The following is an 18,891-nucleotide window of genomic DNA, read 5'->3' as shown; positions in this document are numbered from 1 at the left end:
GCACTAACTTACTGTACAGCAGCCCATACGGAGAAGGCACGCAGAGCTCTCACCGAAGAGTCAGCAGGTGCTGGAGGGGCCGTGGGCTCTGACACCTCTCCCTCAGTCCCCACTGCGCCTTCTCCTCCGGCAGCTCCAGCCGGGGGAGCCAGAGCTTCAGCGGGAGCCTCCACCAGCCCAGGCTTGTGTGCACTGAAATGCGTGTTTAAGGTGAGCGACAACACTCAGCGTTTTCAAGACATTCAGCACAGGTGGAAATAACTAAGTAAGGGATGCACCAGCGGCTAACCCACGTGCCTGGCCTTCGTTTGCACCCTCACCGAGTGACCACCAAGTCACCGAGCAGTAATGTATTAATAAAAACATTTACATCAAGGATTTCACGTCCTTTAGTCACAGGAAATGAAGCTGGAAAGACCTTTCACCAGGAGTATCAGTCTCTTCCTCTGTCCCCAAGCTAGGACGAGCTACACCCAAGCGATTCCCGCGTTCTGCCTAGCCTGCTCCTAACTGCTCCCAGGGGAAAGCACTAACAAAAGGATTAAAAAAATCGCCAGTTTTTCTGCTTACACAACTTGTCTGCCCCCGCACAATTCCAGCCTCTACCTACTATGCAAGCAGTGATTATCTAATCATAATAAACCAAATTTTTTTTTTATGAAATTCTTGGTTAATTTTGCTTTGGCAGGCTGAGGGGCAAACTGCTTTGTGCAGGGGAAAAAAAAAAAAAAGAAAAAGAAAGGGAACCACAATCCACAGCGTTTCTGAGCTGTGAAAGTGTTTTGTGTTTGTTGATCACGCCTGGCTTCAAGTGGGTTTTAATGAAGGAAAGCATTTGCATTTTAGAAGGGATTTTTCAGAGGCTCCCAGCACCAGCACCCACCAGCATCCCCGTGCTCCTGCAGAAGCCTCCCGTGGCATCAGGGACAGCTTTTGGAAAGCAGTGCCTGCGTGCACACGAACAATCCCACTTGCACAGCTCCGTGTATGTCGTGCAGGGGCTGCCCGTGCCTGTCCTCTTCAGCTACTCACAGGATGGAGCAGAGAACCGAACCGCTGCTGCCTCGCGACTCCCTACCTCCTGCCACGTTCAGGCAGCTGCACGGCTCCAGATCCGCTGCTTGGAGAACTAATTAACCTGACGGCACACGAGAAGTTGATTAGCTTCAGTGGTTTAGTCAGTCCAGAGTTCTTCCCTGCTGCCAACGCAAGAAGAAAGATCTTCCAGCCATGCAGCTTAACACGTCTTCGGGACGGGTCCTGGGGCTGACACACAAACCCAGGGTGAGGAGTCCTGGGCAAATCCTCCTTCTGCTGCAATTTCTCCGCAAAGTTAAAGCTGACTCCTACAGAGGTTTTGGCAGCATGATGGGGTAGTTCTGATGTTAGCCTAAAATGCTGAGGACCCCATTAAGGACGCTATACTCTCACAGAGAAATATCCCAAACACCTGACTTTCACAAGTAAAGCAATATGGGGCAAACCTGCGTGACAGCGGGAGCACGACGGTCAGATGTAACTGCTGGGTTTGGTTACAAACATTTTAGAGCACAGGTACGTGTGGCCAGCCTTCAGCAAGGGTTAAAGATCCCTGGAGCTGTGCCAGCCACCGCTGGCTGCACGTCTGGTTCAATACAGCTCGGGGAGCGTGTAAATAGCCATTGTCTCAGAACCTCATTAAGGTTCTAGGACACAGCGTTTATTCGGGCTCACCAAGTACTTTCAGCTCTTCCTAAAGGAAAGAAACAGAGTGCAGATGCTCCAGAACAGACCCATGAAGACCAAGGACTTCCCGGAGCATGGCTCTTCCCATGCTGCAGGCCCAGGCAGCTCCACAGCACCCGTCCTGATGTCTCTGTTAGGTGCCAAAAGAGACCCCTGCAACAGTTCAGGGAAAGTCCCTTGCTCCTGTTACTGCTCTTCCCTTTCCTCCTTCCTCTCTCCCCAGGCAGAAGCCGAAAACGGGTTTAGGATGCCATTAACACTGATATACGTCTTTCATCTTGGTAATTATTATTATTATTTAAATGCATTTTTACGGCCAGATTTTGAATGATAAATGAGCCCAAATGAGATCTGCCAGCACAACGGCCTCATACAGTACCTGCATGCAGCATTAACCCCTGGGCTATACGGAATACACGTACACAATTAATGCGAGAAGTACAATGGAAACCAAGCATAATGGCTCAACTCTTGATAAAGTGCTCATTGTTATTATTAAGGACTATCCCGCAACGCGCCAGGTGGTTTTCAAACGTAACTCAAACCCAGACAGATGCCCTCTGGTGATTCTTGTTCAGGCAGTTGAAAGGTATTGCTGACTGCAGCAGAACTGAAGGAACGCCAGCACGCTTAGCTTGAACTGTCAACAACGATGTACAGAAACTGCAAACAAGTGTCCGAGGCACGCTAACTTGTCCTGTTACGCTGTGAAGGTGGAGGGGAAAGCAGTGGTAAAGTCTTCGGTCGCTTCAAAAACTGCCATCAAACAACACCTGCCAGAGGCATCCGAGGCAACCTCCACCCTCCGACCCTTGTTTCAATTCAAATAACGTGGTGTATAAAAAGGCAAAGGACACGGAACATAAACTCAATGCTATTTGCTTTGCTCACTGTCATTTAACGAGTCTGAGTATGAGACTACTGCTTTCCTAGAGCGTATAAGCAACAGTTTTCCACGGAAGGAGAAAGCACAAACACAACTTGTGAAGGTGGCAATTCGACCGCATGAGGGTCCAGGAGCAGCCCCGTGAATTCAGGTCCTAGGAGATCTCTGGGAAGAGCTTTTGGTGAAAGCCAGGCCAAAGGACAAAGCACGCTCCACAGCCTCTTCTCTTCGGTCGTGTGATATGAGAAGAAAGTCATGACAACCGATTTCACCTACGACATAAAACTTCACAGCATCTTCTGGCTGAAAATTAGACAAAAGTCATGTCATAACTGTGGGAGATGATCCAGGTGAACCACCCCTCCTTGCAAACGCTGAGAGTCACCATTTCCAAGAATGCATCTTCGGAGGCTTGCCTCTTTCTGTTTGGCAAAAACATTTATATATATATATATATATATATATGTATATATATAAAATATACACTTTCCTAAAGATAAGTAACAGTCCTGTGCAGAAAGGGACTGGGTACCAACTCTCTGAAAAACTACTCGCTGTTTATTTTTTCAGACTTTGAAAATATGTGTGAGTTTAACACCCTGAACTCTCAGAAAACCTGCTGAGACACGAGGGAAATATCTCTCTGGAAAATAAGCCATTTTTATTTACAGCATATGCATAGGGCTTTAGGACAATTTTATGTTTGTTTGGTTTTTTTTTCAACCAACACCTGAAAATACTAACCTGGCTCCCTCCGATAAATAACGCAACCCAAATGCAGCCACAGATGATCAAGTCATCTCTCCAATGCTTTCTTTAAGAATATTCCTTCCTTGCCACTACAAGCAGCTGCTTCTTTGCCTGCAAAGGTGTGCCAATTACTCAGATGCTAATTGGCATCGGCTGCTCACACCATTTCTTCTCTATCCACCTGTGTGTTTTGTTTCAATAGTCACAAGAATGACATGGAAAACAGGTGACAGGACGCACCACTGCGATACAGTCTGAGTTGCAAAGGCCATAAATGAGAGAAGCGCTGCAGAGCGCAAACTTCCATTTCCTTTCTTCCTGTTTTTGTGAAAGTTTCTCATTATGCATATTCCTAAAAATTAATCAAGGTGGAAACAGCAAATTAATGTTGACTGGTGGCAAATACAATTTCATGTGGAAGCTTTGGATGCCAAGGGAACAGGACCCAACAGGTTCAAATTGACAGCAGGGCCAGGAATAGGAGCACCTGCAGCACTTGGGCACTTTTCTTAAGAGCATAATTACGCAGAGGTACTGAGCACTCCCTGCTCGCTTCCCACATTCAAGCCGACAACTCTCCCTCTTCGATACTTTTAAGGCTCCCGTTTCCTTCACAGAAGGGAGGAGAAATACCAAAAAACCTTTTGGGTCCTATCAGAGCAGCAGGAGACAAACCAGCGCTTGTTCCCCGTGAATATCGCTTTGTCCTAGCTGGAACTGCCTGGGAAGCCCAGCTGCCGAGGGATCAGGCTCTCCTGCTTCCAGCAGCTCCCTGGGGGGCTGAGGAAGGCAAGGAGGTCCCCGCAGTCCTTATAGGTACCTATGTTTGTATGGGAAGTCCCCTCCACACGTACCCTCCTCCAGGAGAGCACGGCCGGTGTCTGTCTGAAGCGAGGCCTTGCAGCAGGAGCCGGGTGTTGTGCGCGGGCACACCTGCTCCGCCACGGGGCCGTGCCGAGCTCTGCAGCTGTACAAATTAAGTTTTAGAGCCCTCACCCCCCCGTCTGTCCCAGGACGGGAATCCTGCTGTGCCCGGCACTGTATGTGCCCACAACAACTGGCAGCCCCTCTCCCGAGGAGCTTACGAAGGAGCAGCATGGCCAGCGAGCAGGGACCCGATCTTAAATCTTCACAGGGGGATATAAAATGGCACGTAGGTACCAACAGAAACCACCTACAGCACGTGTAAGATGCACCCTCACGCCCCCTGGACACACAGGCCCCTCGTTTCCCCCCCATGCAGGCCACACCACTGCTACATTTAGGAACCCCCAGTTTTTATAAACATTTCAATATCCCTCTCCAAGCCCTGCTCGACCTGCCACAGGCTCAGAGGCGGCAGAAAGCCGCACGCAAACACGCTCTCGAAGGGAAGAAGAGAACCGAGCGCCAGGCTCCATCCGGCATCCAGTTTATATAATAAAATAACGTGCCCTCGCCATTCACCAGGGCTGCCGACGGCAGAGCTCGCAACACAAGAAGGAGCCGTTTCAGCAAACAAACCGTCGCGCATGTGCGTGACGGGTCTAAAATAGCCCCCGTGCCACTTGCCTGAATGGAAAGGATTCGCTTCTGTTGCCAAGCAAACCCGGGTCTCAGCCCGACTTCACGTTCCAGGGGAAGAAAATGTCATTTTGTGAGAGTTGCTCCTTTTAAGCAGCATCCCGAGCTGAATATAGAGTACACGTTTTCCCATGAGCCACAGAGGGAACGTCCTATATTTTGACCGTGAACACGCTTTTCTAGGAATGCAAATGCTGCTCTCAACAGTTACACAATGGACTACAGTGTCACAAGCACTGTTCATGCTCCATTAGTCATTCTTCTATTTTTTTTTTCTTACCAGAAATTCACAAAAGGCCTACAGTGTGCGTAGCGCACTTGCTAAACAATAGGCCGATTGTCTGAAGTATTTGCAGGATTCCAAGAATAGAAAGCCAACACCCAAAGACAAACCAATACGGGGCACGTAATTAATAACGGCAAGCAGCCCCAAGCATCATGCTTTCATGAGTCAAACGACCCAGAAGGTAAAAAAAGAGGAAGAACAGCAGTGATGAGAGGCCTGAACCAATATGTCCTGATCAGCACGTGGAAGATAATTACGAAACGATCTGTATTCACACGAGGAACAAAAGGGGCATTAGGTTTCTGACAAGCTCCGGGCTGGTATGGGATACCAGCTACGAGGAAGGAAACAGAAAGCCAGAAAAATGTGTTTTTTCAAGGAGTTCTTAGACTGGAACTGACGTTTTACCTGTTTCACCAGCTTCTCGGAGTCCAAAATTAGTTATTACCTATAGAAAGCAGGCTGATAATCCAACGCTTTGGTCTGATTCCAGTTCCTAATGGAAATGCGTTTGCTTTGCAGCAACCACCATTACTGTGAGCGACTTCACTTGCAGCATTAACAGCTGGGCCAGCGACCCACCTCCAGGCAAGATGAGTGGAAAGCCAGGCCAGCTGCTCTGACTCTGTCCTACCGCTCACGTCAGAGAGGTTTGACACGCTTTCTGCAGGTGTTTCTGCACGTCTGGGGCTGTGCTTAAAAACTTTGGGGTTTCCAATCTCCAGGGCAGACCTTCGGGAATCCAAATCCAAGCATTTGCTGGTGTTACGAAACCTTCCGTGTCTCTTAGCTCTACCTGGGCAAGAGGCCATTTCCTGGGCTCAAGACATTTCGTGCAGAGAAGTAGGAGACCTGGGTGGTGTTGTCATCTCCTCCAGCAGAACAACCTCGGATTTACCACCTTGGCCACCCCTGCCAGGAGACAGAGGGCTGGCAACAGCCAACTTCCTCCTTGGGTACTTTGAATACAGACAAAAGTCATTATGGAAATCATAAATGTTGTTCAAAACCACGTTTGCTGTTTACAGTATTTACTATGCAAGCTTCCACCTCGTTCCTTTAAAGTACATGAAGCCAGACTAAAACATGCAAGAAAAAAAATGATTAGGTTTTTGATGCAAATTTGACAGTGCCATGCTGAGTTGCAATAACTCTACAGTTTGAGAGCAAGGAGAAACAGAAAAACAGAGAGCAGCATATGATCTCATATAACAAAACATTATAAACAAAAATAAATTCTTTGTTTGCTTGTTTTAAAAACCTTGGGGTTTTTTGTTCTCTGTTTTAAATTAACCTATTAATTTGATCAAGAAAAGAAATCAAAATACTACCTAACCTAGGAGGTACTTATCCTAGGACAGGAAGGAAATCTGGATAAATAGACAGGTATAACAACTTCTCTTTTACTACTTGTATGCTGGTAATTCTTGTTTCTAGCTACATGCTAAGACCCAGTTACGTACGGTGTATCCAGATGTACGTGTACTTCCCCCAGTTCGTGTGCTCTTTCAGTTTTTCCTTAGATTCTTTTCTATTTCCCTGTTTAAAAAACACCTGAGTAAGAAAGTAACCCGTATTGTTAAATGTTCTGATTTTCTCTCAAACACGTACCACGCAACCCCCTCACCCCAATAAACCAAACACCCACAGGAATTAAAAATACCAGCAATTTACTCATCAAAGACAGGAGCTGCTCCATACTGGGAATAATCAAATGAAGGAGGAAAGAATATATAAATACAGCCAGTCTGCAGAGTCACGTATCACCTAGCAAAACTGAGGCGGTGTAACACCTTGATACGCTTTCACAGACACTGTGCAGCTGTGTGCTCTTCCACAGTCAGCTCAAAAAAAGGATTTGAAACAACAACGCTCTGTTGACAGCACAGTCCCTCCACAAAGGTGGTCCCCAGAGGAGTTACAAGGCTAAAATACTACCAAGTGTTTGATAATTTGGTGGGTTGATTTCCAGAAGTTCAAACCAAGACAATACAGGAGGTTTTCATAAACGTTGGGCTCTCCTTAAGCTGATGGAAGATATAGGTCGCTCAACAACTCTGAAGACTGAGGTTCTTCAAAGTCCCCAGGTTCGCCACTCACACCTGGGTCCAGGTTTTCCAAGAACATAATCTCATTTATTACCTAAATACAAAGTCCAGTTTCCAAAGTGCTCAGCAGCCACTGACTCCTGTTACGGCCCAAAATTGCCAAAGGGCTCTGCGCACTCACCTCACTGGCCAGTTGTAGGTTGGGTACACGCTGAAAACAAAGGTCTTACACCTTACGTTGACATGAGACATACAAAGTTTATGAGCTCAGCTGAAGATTTTCTGTACGTACCAGTTCCCGTGCATCTGAATGTGAGCTTATCTCCCACCATCACCCGCTAGCCACAGCCACTTCCTCCCGACACTTCTGCTTGCCTCAAGAAGCAATCAGTGCATGCAGAGATCTACGTAACTCAATAAGGAGGAGGAACAACGAGGTCTGGCCAGGCTCAGCTCCTCCTGGCACATACCAGCAGTTTCCATGCTCCCACTCAGTCGATGGAAATCCCGTCAGTGGAGTTGAGAACACAATTCTGCTCTGTCAGCGTGGACAGCCATCTTTGCTCAGCTGAATTACCTGTGGAGTGTATTGATGCTGCTGAGGGTAGGGAGGTTTTAGATACCTGCCTCACATGGAGATATGGCAACCTGAGCCGGGTCCTACCCTGATTTCCACAAGATGAGTGCCAAGTGGCAGAGAAGTTTGTAATTGGTTTTGTTTCCAATTGAGCACAGCCTTTTGTGGACATCAGAGAAGGCACAAGAAAAGAAGGAAAAGCAAAAATGAGAGACAGATTACATACTTCTCCAACTCGAGAGAAGTCTTGTCCAAGAGAATGTGCACACGTTCATGACATCTTTCTCATCTAGGTATTCCCTTATGTTGAAGAGGGAACAAGTGTTTTCCTTAACAGAAAAGCTGACGTGGACACCCTTCACATCTCCATCTGTTTAAATGCAAAACTTGTCCTAAGTTATTACTTTTACTCCTCTGTCAAGCACGGTTAAAGTTGTTCAAAGGTGACAAAAACTACTGGTGGTCGAAGTGGACAGATGTACACCCATACACGCAGAAACGTGGCTTAGGAAACCAGGCTACAAATCTCTGCTCTCCTCTCAGTTGCCAAGAGATTTAGCTACCATGTGAAAAAGAGGAATAAAGTGTTAAGAAATAGCTCCTTCCTTTTTTGGAGTGGAGACCAAGCCAAACTCAATACACTTTTTGTCCCTGACGCAAGATGAGGAGGGGGTGGAGGTGTTTGCATCTGAAGTCGTCGCTGCAGGCTCTCATACATTCACTGGGGAGAAACCGAGATGACTCAGTCCTCCCCATTGTCTACAAAAAGACACCCAGAGACTAGCAGAGATGTGCATCAGAGAGGTCTGCAGGCAAATCTCATCCAGGATGCCTGTATTGTTCTTTATGCAAGGCGGAAGCACAAGGTGGAGTCCAGAACAAGAAGTCATTAGAAGAAAGTTATTAATTAATTAGAAGTTATTAGAAGAAATAAAAAAGGAGACTTATCAGCCCCGTGGTGCTAGAAGCAGCAGCGGCCACCAGGAGCCGTACCCCAGCAGTCTCTGCAAGTGAAGGGCACAAGCCCTGAGCACATCCACAAACAGCCCCATCCCATTCTTCCTCTCACCCTGGCATTCAGTGACCATTCCGGTAGCATCCTCAACCTTCGAGCAAAAAGGCTTGGGAAAAACTTTGTCAAGGGTGTGGGGGGTCATTTTCAGTGTAGAAATGGGATGATGATTCCTAGACTGAAGGATTTAGCCCGGATTTTCAAGAGAAGCCTACTCTGAAAGCCGACCTGGGTAAAATGGAAGCAGAAGATCCCCCATTTTCCATCTCTTTGCCAGAGGTGTTCCGCTTACAAATGAGACGCTGATCATTTTGTCCTCGTTAGAGGTAACCCAACCGCTGGTTAAACCAAGCTCTGCTCTGAGTCAAGTAGAGCTTGGTTTAGTCATCAGTCCCCTCAGCAGTGCCTCTCTGGTAGCACAGGTTGCAGTCGCTCCCCACTACCTCCAGCACCTGCTCTCCACAGCAGCAGGACAGCCCCTCCAGTTACACACACGAACAGCTCAGTGCAGTCGGCTGGAACAGCTGATGAGGTTGGTCCTGCCACCTACCTGCACAGCCTTTCCCTTTGAGGAGGCCACCATCTCACAGCAGTGGTACCACCTGAAATCAACGACGGAATTTCCTAACAGAGCGATAAAAGTAGCAGGGATGCTTCACTCTCAGTAGAGGCAGGAGGTATGAACGAGGCTGTGGTTCAGGAGTTCAGTAATTCAGGTATCAGTGTCTTTTGTGCCAGGAAAGAAAAAAAAAACAACAAACAAACAACTACAAAACCAATTTGCTCACGGAACACCAAGTAGTATAAGATACATCAATAAATGTAAGACATATACTCATTCCACCAGTTAAATTTTTGTTCAAAAATACAGTTGGGTTAACGTTTCAAGCATTTAGCCCTGTAATAAAGTATTCCCATCCCCTTGTAACAACCTGTAAGCTTTGCAGTGAGTTTTCAAGGGCTCAGGACTGAGGCTTGCTACGGCTTTCCCTGCCTGCAGCTTTGTTGTACATGGTTTAGTTGTGACAGCAATTTCTCTCTTTGGCCAGGTGTCTATATCTAATTTGTTTTTGTTATCTGTGTATGGTGCAACCACAGTTTTGTACGGACAGCAGTACTAAGCAGTTATTCTACATGGAAAGAGATACTTACAACTAACACAAGGATGTTGTATAGAGAAATACAATAGCCCAGCATGACAGCAGAGGCCTGGAGAAGTGAGGATGCAGGACGTGGCACAGAGGAGCACAAGCAGAGGGTGATAAGGGCTTGGCATGGAGACCTCTTGGCTATAAACAACTCACCAACGGTCAGTTGAAGAAATGCAGACAAAACTGGTTTCAGGGGTCACAGAGAACAAAGAAAGAGTATCTAGCATCTGTAAAAGCAACCAGATATAGTAAAAAACAGATGCAACATGGAACTGCAGACTGATGAAGGAAGAAAGGTGTAAAGGTGTAAAGCTGTATTATCAAATATATTGAAATGATCCCAGGTGGATCCTGCAGTAAGGAGAGAAGAAACCACCATGAACTTCATTCCTCCCACCATTATGCTGACAACTCTCTGCAAGAACCACCACCATCAGGATAAAACCTTCACCCTAAAAACCAAAGGAGCAAGAAAGGGGTGAGCCTAACTCCAGGAAAATGGGCAGAAACTATCAGCTGCATGTATGACAGTTTTAACTGCATTATTATTCTTTTTCTGTAACAATTTAATCTGGACAAATAATGATTTGACTTTCAGGATTTCAGTTACCCTAACAATAAATTCCTGGCTATATACAGCTGCGTTGCCTTTTTGCCCATCAACAAAATTTTGAGTGCAACACTTTGTGCTGGCACATAGGCTCTTTGTATCACAGTAAATTAATCTAGATAAAACTGTTGTTTTACTCTAACCAGGTGCCGCCTGTCTTCCCAGAATAAAGAAGAAAAACACCATCAACTTGTGTTCTCTAACTAACAGCAGAAACATTATCACACACCCACACCTGATCCAAATCAAATGCAAACCTTCAGGTGATCTAACATCAGTGATACTGGAGCCACAGCCAGGAGACTACAGAAAGACTAGATCTGTCAAGTGGGAGCAAAATGACTAGAAATATCACTTTGCAGGGGTTATGGATGAGAAAACTGCTAACGTTTTCCCTTCATCAAATGCATCAGGGCTTAGAAAACAATGGAAAAGAATTTACGGAGCAGACAGGCAAAAGAGAAGCAAGGAACAGAACTACCTTGAAATCACTGGAAAATTACTGAGTGAGAACATTGTCTGGCAAAAGAAGCCACAGATGGTAGGAAAAGGAAAAAAAGCGTTTGTTTTTGAAAAGTTCCACTGATTTTCTGTTGTTGTCTTTCACGGGATTTTTCTTCAATTAGCTCCCAGTTACTGGGGTTATAAAACAGCCAGATGTTTTTCAGTTAAAAATGAAGACTTGGGGTAATTACTGTGAAAACATCTCTTCTGCACTCTCCCATCGCTGGGTTATCCCGATCACCTCTACAAACGAAGCACTTCATTACCTTCCCGTCACCCTCTTCGTTCCGCTGGAATGGGCTTCCCGTGGACAAGTGACAAGATCACTTTTCTCCCGTCCCCTTTTACAACTACACCTTGTATACAGCACCTTATCAGTGTGACCTCTGGAAGGCTTCTGACACATTCCTAACGTATGCTTGCTGTTTTTTTCCCCTCTCCTTCTGGTAACACAAGCTGTTTGGGGTACGGTTCGGGTCTCTTTTTACATCACCTGATACCTTCAGCAGGAAAAAACAGTAACAGCAAAGCAGGTCATCAGGAAAACACTCATGAAAAAGCAGTTGAAGACTATTGACTCTGCTGAGCCATTCAAGAGGTGTTACGACCTTCTCAAATGCAGTTCTTGCCTTTGTACAGCAGCGATAAAAGAATTAGGAAAGGAAGGAAAAGTGGCCATTAAAATATCAGAAATAGAACAGTTCAAGATCAGTGTGAACCTGTAACTTAAGCTACAGCAGGCGGACAATCACCTAACGGATACGGGTTGTGTAATTTGGCATCACCAGGTCAGCTGAAGTCTCAACATTCGGGTTCTGCGATGGTGTCGCTGCCGTAAACAGCCTGTGGTTAAGGAGCCGTGCGTATGACTTAAAACTGTCTAGCAAACAGGCTGTTAGTCAACATAACAGCACCATCTCTCTTCAGAAAAGGCAGCGCCTGACAGGACCCAGGAGAGCCGTGTTCCGCGCCTAGCTTTACTCCTCACCAGCTGTCAGCCCTTGCCTCATCTCTCCACAGCAGTTTTTCATCTCATCCTCAGACTTTCTCACTCTTCGCCCAGTATCTCAGCAAGGAGCCTCAGCACTCTGCTGCACGTCCAACAGCTTCGTGAAGTTACCCGCCAGGCATTAGTAAAAATAGAGTAGTGCTGGCTTAAGCATATTTCAATAGCTGGTCCCTGGCTTTTCAACACAGAAATGGCTTCTTTCTCTGTTTATACGGCAGCTAGAGCTATGACACCCCAAATCCCTGTGAGGCCCCTAAACAGGGATATAACGTTAATTACGATACAAGAAACTGGTGACTGTCAGTTGTATTTTGTACTCTCAAATGGAAACGTACTTAAAAAACAAATGCGTGCACTTTTACTGAGCGTTTAGAGCCTGGACAAAGGAATTTGCATGTGCCCGACAGGAAAACTAAGGGTGAAGGTCTCGCGTGCCAAGAGAGGCAGGAGCTGAAACACAGGTGCCAAAAACTGCTACTAAGAACAATTCCCATGTTCTTAGAGGTAGTAGTTTCTCTTCCCAAGTGCATTGCAAAAAAATAGCTGTTTTAACAGACTTTAGATCCTTATTTTCATGATTTTCTGCCCCAAATCCTCAAATTTTAACAACAGATTCCCATTTAAGTTTTGGATGCCCCATCCCTGGAGGTGCTCAAGGCCAGGCTGGATGGGGCTTTGGGCAACCTGGGCTGGTGGGAGGTGTCCCTGCCCACGGCAGGGGGGTGGAGCTGGGTGGTCCTTAATGTCCCTTCCCACCCAAACCATTCTGTGATGCTATGATTTTACAAGTCATGCAGGTAAAAGTGTTCTTTATCTTCACAATATACGGTACTTGAAGAACCTATCTCAGAACAGACCTTAGTTGCAAGTGTTATAAATTATCACTCACTTATTAAAATTAATGATAATGAGCCTGCCTGGAGCTGCTAATTGGTTCGAGGCATAGTGCTAAGTTTCTCAGATACAGAAAATCAGTTCATTATCAACACTCAGCCAGCAACGTACTTGTCTTCAGTGGCAATAACTCTCAAGAAATCCTGCTATGTACATATAAGAAATCAATTGCAAGAAACGCTCTCAACCTCCAGGAAGAAAAAGACAGCTACTCACATTTCACCGAACACCAGAACTGGCAAAAACCTTCCTTTTCAAACTCGAACTTCAATGACTCATCACAAAACAACTCAATCAGCAAATCTCACACATCTGGTAGCAATGTGGTGCTAGCGAGCCCTCCTCAGCCAACAGCTTACAGACCCAGCTCCTTCCAGCATCACTCTCATCTGCGGGGAAAGAATTCCTTCAACATAGCCTTAAATCAGACCAGGTATTGACAGGACCTTATTTGAGATGAACGGGGGAGTTCATACCTCATGGAGCTATTGCTTCAGCAGGCCTTGCTGCACTGATTTACACAGAGCTTATGTTTTCAGCGTTATCCCTGCAAACATAAGGACAAGGAGCGTGATTATTTTCATGTGCAGCAGCAGAAGTGCAGTGCACGGGATCCACTGTAGCTGCAGACCTCAGCGGATGATAATCACCAGCAGAGAGGTGGCAACAAGCAACCAGAAAGTGGTAACATCAAACACTGCTACACTCACGCTGGCAGGAAACATCTGCCCACTGCCTTATCTCTTTCTCTCATTTCATACCGAGGTTGAAATATCACTGACATCTCCTGCAGCAGTTTCCTTCCAGTACAGTCGCCTCCACACGTTTGCACAGGCAGTACAAATTTACCTTCAGCGGATCTAAAAGGAAGGCTCTCAGCTGTTTTCTTTGACCGTTGTTCAGACTGGGCTGTAATATGCTTTTCAGGGAACATTTTATGGAAACACAAGGAGATACGTTCATTCGGAGACTAAAGCACATAGTCACACGCTGCACAAACAAAACACCTAATCCCCGTTAATGAAAAGTAAATTAGATATCTGAAGTTTGATGTCGCCTTTTCCTTACAGTCATGTACTTTGTTAAAGTCATACGCGGCTATATCTGGCTTTTCTTTCACAAAAGGAAAGGTCACGGCAGAATTTTGCTGGCTGTTACTTTGAATTCCAAAGGTCAGAGGGCCCATGTGCAGCTTCAAATTAAAAAGCAAAACCACAACTGTAGCTAAAAATTCATTTCAAGAGAGGTCTTTCCAAAGAACTCTGGTTACCTACCACAGGTGAAAGGTATTTCTCACTCACCCAGCATCCCCAGGCCATTTTAAAGATAAGTCCAAAAGAAGTCCAAACCACTGAGTAAAGCTTGCTCTTCTGCACGTAGTCATGCTGTAGTTTATCAAAGACAACATTAGGATCAGTGTTTTACCTTGCTCCTTTCTGTCCCATGGGTTGTTCCTGGCCTGAATCGGCACACAAATGCTCCTTGCAAGCTGCTAGTTCCCAACCACTGCAGCTCTGTAGGAGCAGTTGGCTCCTGCTCACCTGTCTTCTACAAGAACAGGATCCAGGGGGAAAGCCCATCCCAAATATTGTCCTTTGGAAACCACGGGGAGCTGCGGAACCCAGCGCTTTGCCACCCAAAGCTAGCACGAGGTGCGACAGCTCAGGCTTCAGAAGCAGAATAGCTGCATCAGCACAATTATGAGGGCAGTTGGGTTAATTACCTGTGACCTGCTCATTTGAAACCAATTCAGTATTTCCACCCGGAGCTGGGGATTTTCTACAATGCACAAACAGCTATACTGTGAACCTCACACACTTTTTCAAATATCTATAGTTGGGACGGAAAGTAGATAACATTTATTTGGTTATTCTCATATCTTACCCAAGGAGCACTGGTACTGCATATTACTTGGGTCTATTTAAATGTCAAGGCAACTTTTGCTGTCAAATACCATTATTATAATACCCCATTTTCACTATTGAAAGATAAATGAACATACTAATATATGTTTTTTTAAGGCATTTATTTATGTGAGCAACTTTACGTGTGAGTAAACTCTATCAGACGTGCCTTGCTGAGGTGTTAGATCGTAAATATCTCTAGAAATATGAAACTCACTTAGCTTCTGAGCTGGAGCTGAAAGAATCCAAAGAATGTATTGCTGGATATATTTGATACCAGCACCTTTCCGAGTATTAGGAATCTTGCATAAAACAGTTCAGTCAAACACAACTCTCACTCTTCACATTGTCAGTTAACTGTGAATCTGGGATGAGTGCCTTTCTACCCATTTGTTGTTGTCATTACTTTTAAGAGATTACAAAAACTGGTGACAACACCCTCACAATTCATTGTGTTCCTGACATCAACCCCAACATGAACTTTAGAAAAAAACACAAGAACAAACAAATAAACACAATAACAAAGAGATGAAAATAAGTATGTGCGTACAAATATGTTTCAATGTATTAGCTTCAGATAGATTGTTTTGGTGCATAAAATCAGATTGCACTGCAGATTTAATGAAAAAAATCTTAAAAAAAATAAATGAGCAAGGGATCATAGTCCAGTTCATATGAAAATTGATTATTTGTGTACAAGTATCACTAGATTTGTAAGCGGAGCTGGTAATAAACATTCTGAAGGTCCCCAGGTGTCTGTCATTACAAGAACTTCATTTTACTTCTACTTCACTTTACTACTACATTTACTTAGTAATTTTGCTCTAATCTTAACCATTCCAACTAACCACTTCACAGAATACTCAAGACGAGCTCTTTTCAATTAATAACAGCAAATGAAAAAGATGTATTTCTGATACCCAGCTAAAGAAAAAGAAATGTTGTTTGGAACACATCAAAAACTTGGCTAGCTTTCTCCTACAAGTTAGACATTGGAGCAGAGACCTGAAATTCTGAAAGTTTTTGGATAAGCTTTTTAATACCCCAAGAAATCTGTTCAAGTGTAGGCCCTTTCAAGGCTTGGAGGAGTGTCTTGTGCATGCTCAGGAGAGACAGATTTACCATCCCAATTTCCCAGTGATTCCATCTGTGCAGGGCATGCTGCTGAGAGAGGCTCTTCCAAGAAAAGCTTTCCTCCCATGGCCTCAGGCCCCAGGGTCTCTTACGGTGACTGACCTTCAGATGGGTCCAAGTTGCCCAAGCTGATGCAGAGGGAAAAAAAAAAAAGTATACTGGGGACGTGAGGAAAAGGTGAAAAGAGGCCTTTAGGCATCTGGCAGGGCACAGGTAAACTGCACAAAGAAACTGTTAGGGAGAACAGAACAATCTGATGAAGGAGGGAAAAATGAGGATGAGGAGTCACGAAGGACTCAAGAAGGAAGAATCCCAGGTGAAAACTGGGTTGTGCTTTTCTGGGGGGCAATAAAGCTGAGCGTGGGCCTGTGGGGTGACCTGGTAGAGAGGCCAACCCCACCATGGGCTGTAGGAACAGTGGCAGAGCCAGGAGATCCAGGGAAAGGATCATCCCCTCTACTCGCACTAACTGGATTGCTTCTGGCATACAGTTTTTAGCCCCCCGTTACAGAAAAGACACTGATGAACCAGAGGCAGCTTGGGAGAGGCCGCTGGGAGTGAGGGGCTGGAGTACCTGCCCTTTGAGGAGAGGCTGGGGGAGCTGGGCTTGTCCAGCCTGGAGCAGAGGAGACTTTGGAGGAACCCACGAGCACCCACAGTGCCTACATGGATGGTATTCAGGAGATACACTGCCCAGAGAGATTGTGCGGTCTCTGTCCTCCCAGGTTTCCAAGACCAGGCTGGATAAAAGCCCCAAGCAGCCTGATTTGCCCCCAGTGCTGTCCCTGCTGGGACAGAGGGCTGAGGCACTCCAAGGTCCCATCCCTCTCCTGCCTCGTGATCCTACACCCTACAGCAAGACATGCTTTTGAGTTGTAGAGTGGCAGAATGGCCGAGGTTGGAAGGGACCTCTGGAGATCCCCCAGTCCAACCCCCTGCCGAGCAGGATCACCTAGAGCACGTCGTGCAGGATGGCATCCAGGCGGGTTTGGGATATCTCCAGAGAAGGAGACTCCACAACCTCCCTGGGCACCCTGTGCCATTGCTCTGTCACCCTCACAGTAAAGAAGTGCCCCCTCATATTAAGCCAGAACCTCCCATGCTTCAGTTTGTGCCTGTTGCCTCTCATCCTGTTGCTGGGCACAACTAAAAAGAGACCGGCTCCATCCTCTTGACACCCTCCCCCCAGATATTTATACACATTGATGAGGTCTCCCCTCAACTTCTACAATGAATTTCACCTGAAATGTAATTATCAAGCATTTGCACGAGTCGTGAACTTTAGACCAATGTAATTCTTGTGTATTCAATCCCAAACTCACGTAATACCAACAGAGAAAACAGATTTTTATGGGTATAAATACAGTATATAGATGCTATAGTAGATGATTATTTTGCATACTTCTCATTTCCTCCCTGATAACCTGTGCGAGGCATGGGATGCCGCTTTACAGTTTGTGTGACTTAAGGACCTCGGAAATTACCCACAGAGAATTAAAAGGCCATTAAGACTGCAAATTAAAGCTGGGAGGGGACAAAGCTACAAGCTTTCGGCATATCCCAGCAGACTTATTACTGAAGATACAGAACAAGGCCCAGCTCGGGTAGTCCGGCACGCAGCGAGCACACCTCGAGGTCCAGCACCCCGGGATGCTCCTGGCATCCCTCCTGCCTTCCCAGCCACCCCCCCACCTTTACTGCTCATTCCCCAAACCCACCGAAGAAACGCAGCTTTAATTAGAGAGCATTTCCCTTAACGCTGACGGCGGGGGCACCTCCATCTCTACCAAAACGCCTCAAAAACCCCACCTCGGCTGCCCCGCATGCCGCCGAGCACCCTCTCCCCCCATCCCACACCCCGCCGCCCCGCTACGGCCCCGGGCGGGTTTGGGGGAAGACCCTGCCCGTTACCTGGAGAGGGAATCGCCGCTGGGCGGCCTCACCACGGCCGCCGGCCGCCCGGCGCCGAGGCTCTCGCAGCTGGAGCTCTCCTCCATGCCGGGCGGCGGGGCGGCCCCGGGGCGGGCGGCTGTCAGCCCAGGGCGCAGGAAGCGGCCATGTCGGCCCGGCGTGCTGCGCGGGGAAGGGCGGGCTGAGGCGGGGCGGCTGGGCCCGGCTCGGCCCCCAGCACCGCAGCCTTCCCCTCCACCCGGGGGATCGGCTCGTGGCTGGGGGTGGCGAGGGGGGTGCGGTCGTGTGGCAGCGGGGGAAGAAGGGTGGGGATGGGGGAGAGAAGGGAGGGAGCGGTGGGGTCTCGGCTGGGTGGGTCAGAATGGGCGAGGAGCCGCCCTTGGTAGCCTGGCCGAATCCGGTCACTGTTCCCCCGTCCTCTCCCCTGTGCATTCACCCTGTGCATCTGGACACCAAAGTCATTCCTAGAGGCGAGGAGGCTCTGTCTGTGGCATTATTTCTGTTACGCTAGCTTGGAGGAGGCACAGACCCCCAGTTACGCCAAGTTCTGTTCACATCCTAAAACATAATTGTGCTCCCCAAATCCTTAATCGCCTTTATATAATGCTTAATCACCCCTATCTGCTCAAGGATCCCATCTGAAGATGATGGGGTCGGTGCTGTGCGCTACGCCAGGCCCAAATTACGCGGTTCCACGGGGTGCTGGCATGGATCCGCTGTGCACGTGCGGAGCAAGAAGTTATTGGGCTGACAGCATGTGTACAAATGTCATGGTTTGTGCCCGTTTCTTTACCGTCAAAGATCGCTATCGAAATGCAGGTAGTTCTGCAGGAAGGGCAACGTTCAGTTCCTTGAAGCAATCTGGTGAGCGAGAGAAGAGCTCTTAGCATTATTTACAAAGACTAGGGAATTGCAGCCGACGCTTCC

At 46.9% G+C, this 18,891-nt stretch overlaps 1 protein-coding gene across 3 annotated transcripts in view; it reads right to left on the bottom strand.

Moving 5' to 3' along the window:
- MTMR2 (myotubularin related protein 2) overlaps positions 1-18,299 on the bottom strand; it is a 61,835-nt gene extending 43,536 nt beyond the window's left edge. The window contains exon 1 of one of the 3 annotated variants that reach the window (XM_080607298.1): positions 17,965-18,299. In XM_080607298.1, the coding sequence (XP_080463424.1) occupies positions 17,965-18,050 (86 nt within the window). In that variant the 5' untranslated portion in view covers positions 18,051-18,299. Of the gene's footprint in view, positions 1-4,912; positions 6,299-17,964 lie in introns of those variants that run through there. The other 2 variants (XM_080607302.1, XM_080607299.1) reach the window with 2 other exon arrangements.
- Between the last annotated feature and the right edge of the window lie 592 nt (positions 18,300-18,891).

This window comes from Anser brachyrhynchus (genome assembly GCF_964034855.1).
Source record: "Anser brachyrhynchus genome assembly, chromosome: 1".
NCBI classification, from domain to species: domain Eukaryota; kingdom Metazoa; phylum Chordata; class Aves; order Anseriformes; family Anatidae; genus Anser; species Anser brachyrhynchus.
This window is presented reverse-complemented; position numbering and strand designations above follow the sequence as displayed.